Consider the following 11,341-nt stretch of genomic DNA (forward strand, 5'->3'; position numbering starts at 1 on the left):
CCATCATTCCTCTCCTTCATTCTACTTCATTCTTCTCCTTCATTCCTCTACTTCATTCTTCTCCTTCACTCTACTTCATTCTTCTCCTTCATTCTTCTCCTTCACTCTACTTCATTCTTCTCCTTCATTCTTCTCCTTCATTCTACTTCATTCTTCTCCTTCATTCCTCTCCTTCATTCTTCTCCTTCACTCTACTTCATTCCTCTCCTTCATTCTTCTCCTTCACTCTACTTCATTCCTCTCCTTCATTCTTCTCCTTCACTCTACTTCATTCTTCTTCTTCACTCTACTTCATTCTTCTCCTTCATTCTTCTCCTTCATTCTTCTTCTTCTTCTCCTTCATTCTTCTTCTTCTTCTCCTTCATTCTTCTTCTTCTTCTCCTTCATTCTTCTTCTTCTTCTCCTTCATTCTTCTTCTTCTTCTCCTTCATTCTTCTTCTCCTTCACTCTACTTCTTCTTCTCCTTCATTCTTCTTCTTCTTCTCCTTCATTCTTCTCCTTCACTCTACTTCATTCTTCTTCTTCTTCTCCTTCACTCTTCTTTATTCTTCTTCTTTATTCTTCTTCTTCATTCTTCTTCTTCAATCTTCTTCTTCAATCTCCTTCTTCACTCTTCTTCATTCTTCTCCATCATTCCTCTCCTTCATTCTACTTCATTCTTCTCCATCATTCCTCTCCTTCATTCTACTTCATTCTTCTCCTTCATTCCTCTACTTCATTCTTCTCCTTCACTCTACTTCATTCTTCTCCTTCATTCTTCTCCTTCACTCTACTTCATTCTTCTCCTTCATTATTCTCCTTCATTCTTCTCCTTCATTCTACTTCATTCTTCTCCTTCATTCCTCTCCTTCATTCTTCTCCTTCACTCTACTTCATTCCTCTCCTTCATTCTTCTCCTTCACTCTACTTCATTCCTCTCCTTCATTCTTCTCCTTCACTCTACTTCATTCTTCTCCTTCACTCTACTTCATTCTTCTCCTTCCTTCTTCTCCTTCATTCTTCTTCTTCTTCTCCTTCATTCTTCTTCTCCTTCACTCTACTTCATTCGTCTTCTTCTTCTCCTTCACTCTACTTCATTCTTCTCCTTCATTCTTCTCCTTCATTCTTCTCCTTCACTCTACTTCATTCTTCTCCTTCATTCCTCTCCTTCATTCTTCTCCTTCATTCTTCTCCTTCATTCCTCTCCTTCATTCTTCTCCTTCACTCTACTTCATTCTTCTCCTTCATTCTTCTACTTCATTCTTCTCCTTCATTCTTCTCCTTCATTCCTCTCCTTCATTCTTCTCCTTCATTCTTCTCCTTCACTCTACTTCATTCCTCTCCTTCATTCTTCTCCTTCACTCTACTTCATTCTTCTCCTTCATTCCTCTCCTTCATTCTTCTCCTTCACTCTACTTCATTCTTCTCCTTCCTTCTTCTCCTTCATTCTTCTCCTTCACTCTACTTCATTCTTCTTCTTCTTCTCCTTCACTCTTCTTTATTCTTCTTCTTTATTCTTCTTCTTCAATCTTCTTCTTCAATCTCCTTCTTCACTCTTCTTCATTCTTCTCCATCATTCCTCTCCTTCATTCTACTTCATTCTTCTCCATCATTCCTCTCCTTCATTCTACTTCATTCTTCTCCTTCATTCCTCTACTTCATTCTTCTCCTTCACTCTACTTCATTCTTCTCCTTCATTCTTCTCCTTCACTCTACTTCATTCTTCTCCTTCATTCTTCTCCTTCATTCTACTTCATTCTTCTCCTTCATTCCTCTCCTTCATTCTTCTCCTTCACTCTACTTCATTCCTCTCCTTCATTCTTCTCCTTCACTCTACTTCATTCCTCTCCTTCATTCTTCTCCTTCACTCTACTTCATTCTTCTTCTTCACTCTACTTCATTCTTCTCCTTCATTCTTCTCCTTCATTCTTCTTCTTCTTCTCCTTCATTCTTCTTCTTCTTCTCCTTCATTCTTCTTCTTCTTCTCCTTCATTCTTCTTCTTCTTCTCCTTCATTCTTCTTCTCCTTCACTCTACTTCATTCTTCTTCTTCTTCTCCTTCACTCTACTTCTTCTTCTCCTTCATTCTTCTTCTTCTCCTTCATTCTTCTTCTTCTTCTCCTTCATTCTTCTTCTCCTTCACTCTACTTCATTCTTCTTCTTCTTCTCCTTCATTCTTCTTCTTCTTCTCCTTCATTCTTCTTCTTCTTCTCCTTCATTCTTCTTCTTCTTCTCCTTCATTCTTCTTCTTCTTCTCCTTCATTCTTCTTCTTCTTCTCCTTCATTCTTCTTCTTCTTCTCCTTCACTCTTCTTTATTCTTCTTCTTCATTCTTCTTCTTCTTCTCCTTCACTCTTCTTTATTCTTCTTCTTCAATCTTCTTCTTCAATCTTCTTCTTCTCCTTCACTCTTCTTTATTCTTCTTCTTCATTCTTCTTCTTCTTCTCCTTCACTCTTCTTTATTCTTCTTCTTCATTCTTCTTCTTCTTCTCCTTCACTCTTCTTTATTCTTCTTCTTCAATCTTCTTCTTCTTCTCCTTCATTCTTCTTCTCCTTCACTCTTCTTTATTCTTCTTCTTCAATCTTCTTCTTCTTCTCCTTCACTCTACTTCATTCTTCTTCTTCTTCTCCTTCATTCTTCTTCTTCTCCTTCATTCTTCTTCTTCTCCTTCATTCTTCTTCTTCTTCTCCTTCATTCTTCTTCTTCTTCTCCTTCATTCTTCTTCTTCTTCTCCTTCACTCTTCTTTATTCTTCTTCTTCATTCTTCTTCTTCTTCTCCTTCACTCTTCTTTATTCTTCTTCTTCAATCTTCTTCTTCAATCTTCTTCTTCAATCTCCTTCTTCATTCTTCTTCATTCTTCTTCTCCTTCATTCTTCTTCTCCTTCACTCTACTTCATTCTTCTTCTTCTTCTCCTTCATTCTTCTTCTTCTTCTCCTTCACTCTACTTCATTCTTCTTCTTCTTCTCCTTCATTCTTCTTCTTCTTCTCCTTCACTCTACTTCATTCTTCTCCTTCATTCTTCTTCTTCTCCTTCATTCTTCTTCTTCTTCTTCTTCATTCTTCTTCTTCAATCTTCTTCTTCAATCTCCTTCTTCACTCTTCTTCATTCTTCTTCTTCGCCCTCATATAATAATAGCACAATCAGCACCTCTTTCCCTGAGTTATATGACTGTCAGACAATCAAAATCAAATTGAATATTCAAATCCTTCTATGAAAAAAGTGTCCCTATAATTGCTGCTGTGAATAATCATTAGTGTAATAAGTTATTCGTCAATGTGAACCCTAGAACGGGGATAATGAGGATAATGAGGATAATGAGGGAGAATATATTGAGGGATTCAAGGTTGGACCAGGCATGAAGACAATCTTGCTGTGTTCCAAATGGTACCTTATCTTGTTGAAATTATATGAAAACGAAGTTGATTCAAACCAGTGTGAAGAGAGAGAAAACAGAGAGCTAGAAGGAGATGAGATGAGAAGAGAGCAGCATGATGGGTGGTCGTCTGGACACAAGGGTTTGTGTCTGTAAATACAAAGAGGGTTTCGGAGGGTTGATTTAACATCCTACTGACTACATGGGGCTGGTAGCCTAGTGGTTAGAGTGTAGAGGTGGCAGGGTGGCCTAGTGGTTAGAGTGTAGAGGCGGCAGGGTGGCCTAGTGGTTAGAGTGTAGAGGTGGCAGGGTGGCCTAGTGGTTAGAGTGTAGAGGTGGCAGGGTAGCCTAGTGGTTAGAGTGTAGAGGTGGCAGGGTGGCCTAGTGGTTAGAGTGTAGAGGTGGCAGGGTGGCCTAGTGGTTAGAGTGTAGAGGTGGCAGGGTGGCCTAGTGGTTAGAGTGTAGAGGTGGTAGGGTAGCCTAGTGGTTAGAGTGTAGAGGGGGCTGGTAGCCTAGTGGTTAGAGTGTAGAGGGGGCTGGTAGCCTAGTGGTTAGAGTGTAGAGGTGGCAGGTAACCTAGTGGTTAGAGTGTAGAGGTGGCAGGGTAGCCTAGTGGTTAGAGTGTAGAGGTGGCAGGTAACCTAGTGGTTAGAGTGTAGAGGTGGCAGGTAACCTAGTGGTTAGAGTGTAGAGGCGGCAGGTAGCCTAGTGGTTAGAGTGTAGGGGCGGCAGGTAGCCTAGTGGTTAGAGTGTAGAGGCGGCAGGTAGCCTAGTGGTTAGAGTGTAGGGGTGGCAGGTAGCCTAGTGGTTAGAGTGTAGGGGGGGCAGGTAGTCTAGTGGTTAGAGTGTAGGGGGGGCAGGTAGTCTAGTGGTTGGAGTGTAGGGGCGGTCGGAAGCCTAGTGGTTAGAGTGTAGGGGAGGCAGGTAGTCTAGTGGTTAGAGTGTAGTGGCGGTAGGTGGCCTAGTGGTTAGAGCGTTGGACTTGTAACCGAAAGGCTGCAAGATCGAATCCCCCGAGCTGACAAAGTAAAAATCTGTTGTTCTGCCCCTGAACAAGGCAGTTAACCCCACTGTTCCCAGGCTGTCATTGAAAATAAGAATGTGTTCTCAATTTAACATCCTTGTGGTTCTCTGTCTAAGCAACACAGTTTTCAGGACTCATTCTATCGATCCATATTTTTTTTAGATGCATGTTGTGGTGGTGTTCAGGATGTATCCATCCTATTGAGGAACTACATTTTAACCTTCAGAGAACAAAGTCACTGTTTCTGTGTTTGTTTTAATTCAATGCAACTGACTCTCCTCCAGGTTGATTGACAAGCCCGTCGTCCAATCAAATCGTCGCCATGATCGCCACGGGCGGCTTGCTGCGTATGAACCGGCGACAAGACTCCCAGCGATCCAAGAACCACGCTGAGAACCAGAGGAAGAGGAAACAAGCAGAGAGGAAGAAGAGGAATGATGTGGTAGTGGTGGGTAGCGTGATGAACTACAAACTACAGTACCCATAATGCTCTGTTGTATTGTATCTGGTTTTATCTTAGGTTACATCCCAATAATCTCTCCTTTCTCCTAATATGTGCAGTTGTCTTCTTCACTTCTCTTCATGGATTTGAAAGGAAATTATTGGTACATGGAAACTCCCTCGAGCCTAAAACTTTTAAATACTTTTACATTTGTGGGAGGTAGTGAACAAGTGCACACTTTTAAGGAGGAAGGAGAGATTATTGGGACGCATCCTTAGATGTCCCAGAAGCTAACATGGTCATGATGTTCTGTCTGTATCTTTTATGAATCCAGGTGAAGGGGAAACTCAACCTGTGGTCTCCATCTGGGCTGGTAGCTGCGGTGGGGGTAGTGGTGTTGATGGTTGGGATAGCCATGGCTGTACTCGGCTACTGGCCACATGAAGGCCACAGCCAGGGGAAGGCATCCGGGGTATCACCAGGGGAGGAGCGGAGAGACAACGGCAGGATGAGCTACTCCAAGAGCCCCCTGGTGTCTGTCACCTGGAGCGATAATAAGGACAACAACACAGCCAACCAGACTGTTGAGGAGTTGACCAACCAGACTGTTGGGGAGTTGACCAACCAGACTGTTGAGGAGTTGACCAACCAGACTGTTGAGGAGTTGACCAACCAGACTGTTGAGGAGTTGACCAACCAGACTGTTGAGGAGTTGACCAACCAGACTGTTGGGGAGTTGACCAACCAGACTGTTGAGGAGTTGACCAACCAGACTGTTGGGGAGTTGACCAACCAGACTGTTGGGGAGTTGACCAACCAGACGAGTGCTGAGTTGACAAATCAGACGAGTGATGTTATGAATGGAAGTGTTCCTCAACCTGTATCTGTGTCGACAAGTCTTCGTCCTCCCTCAGAGGGGTTTCTGTCTGAGTTCCTGGACAGCTACCTCTACTCAGACAACTTGAAGGTGTTTGGGCCCTTAGTGATGGGGATTGGCATCTTCCTCTTCATCTGCGCTAACGCCGTGCTTCACGAGAACAGAGACCAGAAGACCAAAGTCATCAACCTCAGAGATATCTACTCCACGGTCATCGACCTCCACAGCACACGGACCAAGGACTACTCGTCGATTAACGGACTGGTGAACTATGTGCCGTCTAGGGGCAGTGTGGACATAAATTCGTTCCATCCTGGCGAGATGCTAGAGCACAGTCCTTGGCCCTCCACTACCGTGTCAAGCCACCAGGGGAGATAGGTAGCAGTGAGCAGCAGTACAGACGGCCCACTACCGTGTCAAGCCACCAGGGGAGACAGGTAGCAGTGAGCAGCAGTACAGACGGCCCACTACCGTGTCAAGCCACCAGGGGGAGATAGGTAGCAGTGAGCAGCAGTACAGACGACCCACTACCGTGTCAAGCCACCAGGGGGAGATAGGTAGCAGTGAGCAGCAGTACAGACGACCCACTACCGTGTCAAGCCACCAGGGGGAGACAGGTAGCAGTGAGCAGCAGTACAGACGGCCGTCAAGGGCGGGTCGGCAGCGGAGCTGGTCCAGAGGCAACCAGACGTTCACGGAAAGTGTGTTTAGCATCTACAGAGACCAGAAGCGCAGGTACAGTAGACCTACAAGTCTGTTGTTTTAAAATGTGTGATTTTTGTCTGCATGTACAGTACCAGTCAAAATGTGACACACTTACTCATTCCAGTTTTTTTTTTTTTACTATTTTCTACATTGTAGAATAATAGTGAAGACATCAAAACTATGAAATAACACATATGGAGGACCACCACAGGAAAAGGAAGACCCAGAACCTCTGCTGAGTTCATTAGAGTTAATTGTTTCTCATCATTACTTTAAGTTCATTAGAGTTAACTGGCTCTCATGGGGACCACCACAGGGAATGGAATCATGTAGTAAACAAAAAAGTGTTAAACAAATCAAAATATATTTTATATTTGAGATTCTTCGAAGTAGCCACCAGCCTTTACGACAACTTTGCACACACTTGGCATTCTCTTAACCAGCTTCATGAGTTAGTCACCTGGAATGTATTTAAATTAGCAGGTGTGCCTTGTTAAAAGTTCATTTGTGGAATTTATTTCCTTGTTATTGCGTTTGAGCCAATCAGTTGTTTTGTGACAAGGTATGGGTGGTATACAGAAGATAGTCCTCTTTGGTAAAAGACCCAAGACCATATTATGGCAAGAACAGATCAAATAAGCAAAGAGAAATGACAGTCCATCATTACTTTAAGTCATGAAGGTCAGTCAATCCCGAAAATGTCAAGACCTTTGAAAGTTTCTTCAAGTGCTGTCACAAAAACCATCATCCGCTATGATGAAACTGTCTCTCATGAGGACCGCCACAGGAAAAGGAAGACCCAGAGTTACCTCTGCTGCAGAGGATAAGTTCATTAGAGTTAACTGGCTCTCATGGGGACCACCACAGGGAATGGAAGACCCAGAGTTACCTCTGCTGCAGAGGATAAGTTCATTAGAGTTAATTGTTTCTCATGAGGACCACCACAGGAAAAGGAAGACCCAGAGTTACCTCTGCTGCAGAGGATAAGTTCATTAGAGTTAATTGTCTCTCATGAGGACCACCACAGGGAATGGAAGACCCAGAGTTACCTCTGCTGCAGAGGATAAGTTCATTAGAGTTAATTGTCTCTCATGACGACCACCACAGGGAATGGAAGACCCAGAGTTACCTCTGCTGCAGAGGATAAGTTCATTAGAGTTAATTGTCTCTCATGAGGACCACCACAGGAAAGGAAGACCCAGAGTTACCTCTGCTGCAGAGGATAAGTTCATTAGAGTTACCAGCCTCAGAAATTGCAGCCCAAATAAATGCTTCACAGAGTTCAAGTAACAGACTCATCTCAACATCAACATGTTCAGAGTAGACTGCATAAATCAGGCCTTCATGGTTGAATTGCTGCAAAGAAACCACTACTAAAGGACACCAATAATAAGAGACTTGATTGGGCCAAGAAACACAAGCAATGGACATTAGACCGGTGGAAATCTGTCCTTTGGTCTGATGAGTCCAAATTAGAGATTTTTGGTTCCAACCGCCGTGTCTTTGTGAGACTCAGAGTAGGTGAACGGATGATCTCCGCATGTGTGGTTCCCACCGTGAAGCATGGAGGAGGAGGTGTGATGGTGTGGGGGTGCTTTGCTGGTGACACTGTCTGTGATTTAATTAGAATTCAAGACACACTTACCCAGCATGGCTACCACAGCATTCTGCAGTGATATTCCATCTCATCTGGTTTGTGCTTAGTGGGATTATCATTTGTTTTTCAACAGGACAATGACCCAACACATATTCAGGCTGTGCTCAGAATATGTGGGAACTCCTTCAAGGCTGTTGGAAAAGCATTCCTCATGAAGCTGGTTGAGAGAATGTCGAGAGTGTGCAGAGCTGTCATCGAGGCAAAGGGGGGCTACTTGGTAGAATCTAAAATCTACATTTTTGTAGTTACTACATGATTCTATATGTGTAGTTTTGATATCTTCACTCCTATTCTACAACGTAGAAAATAGTACAAAAATAAAGAAAACCCTTGAATGAGTAGGTGTGTCCAAACTTTTGACTGGTTCTGTATATTTTTTATAGCCTCGTTCAACCATCCTGATTACACAAGATCACATTCTTATAACTGGTGGGCAGGTGTTTTTCTATGATACAAATTTGGAATAATAATGGTATTATACAATTATATATAATATAATTATTATTATTATTATATTATATAATATAATATAATAATAATATAATTAATTATAATATAATTTTACATTCAGAAAGTATTCAGACCACTTGACTTTTTCCACATTTTGTTACATTACAGCCTTTTTCTAAATTTGATTAAATACATGTTTTCCCCATCAATCTACACACAATACTCCATAATGACAAAGTGAAAACAGGTTTTTATACATTTTTATATAATAGAAAATAATAATAATAAACGTATTTACTTAAGTTTTCAGACCCTTTTGCCATGAGACTCGAAATTGAGCTCAGGTGCATCCTGTTTACATTGATCATCCTTGAGATGTTTCTACAACTTGATTGGAGTCCACTTGTGGTAACTTCAATTGATTGGACATGATTTGGAAAGGTACACACATCTATCTATATAAGGTCCTACATTTGACAGTGCATGTCAGAGCAAAAACAAAGGTTGAATGAATTGTCCATAGAGCTCAGAGACAGGATTGTGTCGAGGCACAGATCTGGGGAAGGGTACCAAAAAATGTCTGCAGCATTGAAGGTGCCCAAGAACACAGTGGCCTCCATCATTCTTAAATGGAAGCAGTTTGGAACCACCAAGATCCTCCCTAGAGCTGGCAGCCCGGCGAAACTGAGCAATCGGGTGAGAAGGGCCTTGGTCAGGGAGGTGACCAAGAACCCGATGGTGACTGACAGAGCTCCAGGGTTTCTCTGTGGAAATAGGAGAACCTTCCAGAAGGACAAACATCTCTGCAGCACTCAAACCAATCAGAACTTCATGGTAGAGTGGCCAGACAGAAGCCACTCCTTAGTAAAAAGCACATGACAGCCTGCTTGGAGTTCGCCAAAAGGCACATAAAGGACTCTCTGGTCCGATGAAACCAAGATTAAACTTTTTGGCCTGAATGCCAAGTGCATCATGCTGTGGGGTTGTTTTTCAGATTCCCTGAGACGGTTTCTGACAGTTTGTGCAGAAATTCTTCGGTTGTGCAAACCCACAGTTTCAGCAGCTTTCTGGGTGGCTGGTCTCTGACGATCCCACAGGTGAAGAAGTCGGATGTGGAGGACCTAGGCTGGTCTGGTTACACGTGGCCTGCAATTGTAAGGCTGGTTGGACGTACTGCCAAATGATCTAAAATGACGTTGGAGGTGGCTTATGGTAGAGAAATTAACATTAAATTATCTGCTGGACATTCCTGCACGTTCCCTCCAAACCTGAGACATCTGTGGTATTGTGTTGTGTGACAAAACTGCACATTTTATAGTGTCCTTTCATTGCCCCCAGCACAAGGTGCACCTGTGTAATGATCATGTGTTTTATCAGCTTCTTGATATGCCACACCTGTCAGGTAGATGGATTGTAAGTCGCTCTGGATAAGAGCGTCTGCTAAATGACTTAAATGTAAATGTTAAATGTAATTATCTTTGCAAAGATAAATGCTCACTAACAGGGATTTAAACAAATTTGTGGACAAAATTTGAAAGAAATGTTTTTGTTTGTGAGTATGAACCATTTCTGGGATCTTTCATTTCAGTTTATGAAACATGGGACCAACACTTCACATGTTGCGTTTATATTTTTGTTCAGTATAATTCCGAGACTCCAGGAATTGTGGTCCTCAAGAGCTTTTGGCTGTGATTTGGTGGTTCCAGGAACAAAAAAGGTTTGGAGTTGACGCTCTAGATATGTGTAGATCAGATTCTGTTCCTCTAGATATGTGTAGATCAGATTCTGTTTTTATAGATGTGTGCAGATCAGATTCTGTTCCTCTCAATATGTGTAGATCAGATTCTGGTCCTCTAGATGTGTGTAGATCAGATTCTGTTCCTCTAGATATGTGTAGATCAGATTCTGTTCCTCTAGATGTGTGTAGATCAGATTATGTGCCTCTAGATATGTGTAGATCAGATTCTGTTCCTCTAGATGTGTGCAGATCAGATTCTGTTCCTCTAGATATGTGTAGATCAGATTCTCTTTCTCTAGATATGTGTAGATCAGATTCTGTTCCTCTAGATATGTGTAGATCAGATTATGTTCCTCTCAATGCGTGCAGATCAGATTCTGTTCCTCTAGATATGTGTAGATCAGATTCTCTTTCTCTAGATGTGTGTAGATCAGAGTCTGGTCCTCTAGATGTGTGTAGATCAGAGTCTGGTCCTCTCAATGCGTGCAGGTTAGATTCTGTTTTTATAGATGTGTGTAGATCAGATTCTGTTTTTATAGATGTGTGTAGATCAGATTCTGTTTTTATAGATGTGTGTAGATCAGATTCTGTTTTTCTAGATGTGTGTAGATCAGATTCCGTTCCTCTCAATGCGTGCAGGTTAGATTCTGTTTTTATAGATGTGTGCATATCACATTCTTGCTCTGGCATGATCCGGATGATCGAACGAGGCTACATTGTATGTTGTTTTTGTATGCTGCAAAATGCATTGCCTCATTGAGGACATAAAAGTTTTCTAATCTATTCTAAACTAATGCTGTTTTCATGTTTTAATCAGGTGGACCAGGTGCCCTGAGGGGATAAATAAAGCTGTATTGAATTTACCTGAATTAAAGTTTTCTAATCTTATTTTATCTAATCTAATCAGGTGTTCAGAGCAGACACCCTACCCCAGACAGTGGGACTCAGAGCAGGCCTCGTACCCAGGACAGCGGGACTCAAAGCAGGCCTCGTTCCCCAGACAGCGGGACTCAGAGCAGGCCTCGTACCCCAGGCAGTGGGACTCAGAGAAGGCTTCGTACCCCAGACAGTGGGACTCAGAGCAGGACTCGTAC

The 11,341-nt window shown here is 42.4% G+C and overlaps 1 protein-coding gene across 1 annotated transcript in view; it reads left to right on the forward strand.

Annotated features, from left to right (window-relative positions):
* The window catches only part of LOC124009460, a 30,530-nt gene that overhangs the window by 18,015 nt on the left and 1,174 nt on the right, over positions 1–11,341 (forward strand). Inside the window, exons 2-5 of the mRNA XM_046321271.1 lie at positions 4,663–4,826; positions 5,155–6,031; positions 6,126–6,432; positions 11,155–11,341. The exon at positions 11,155–11,341 is cut by the window's right edge and continues 95 nt beyond it. Of these exons, the coding sequence (XP_046177227.1) occupies positions 4,701–4,826; positions 5,155–6,031; positions 6,126–6,432; positions 11,155–11,341 (1,497 nt within the window). The 5' untranslated portion in view covers positions 4,663–4,700. The remainder of the gene's footprint in view (positions 1–4,662; positions 4,827–5,154; positions 6,032–6,125; positions 6,433–11,154) is intronic.

This window comes from Oncorhynchus gorbuscha, linkage group LG22 (assembly GCF_021184085.1).
Source record: "Oncorhynchus gorbuscha isolate QuinsamMale2020 ecotype Even-year linkage group LG22, OgorEven_v1.0, whole genome shotgun sequence".
Taxonomy (NCBI): domain Eukaryota; kingdom Metazoa; phylum Chordata; class Actinopteri; order Salmoniformes; family Salmonidae; genus Oncorhynchus; species Oncorhynchus gorbuscha.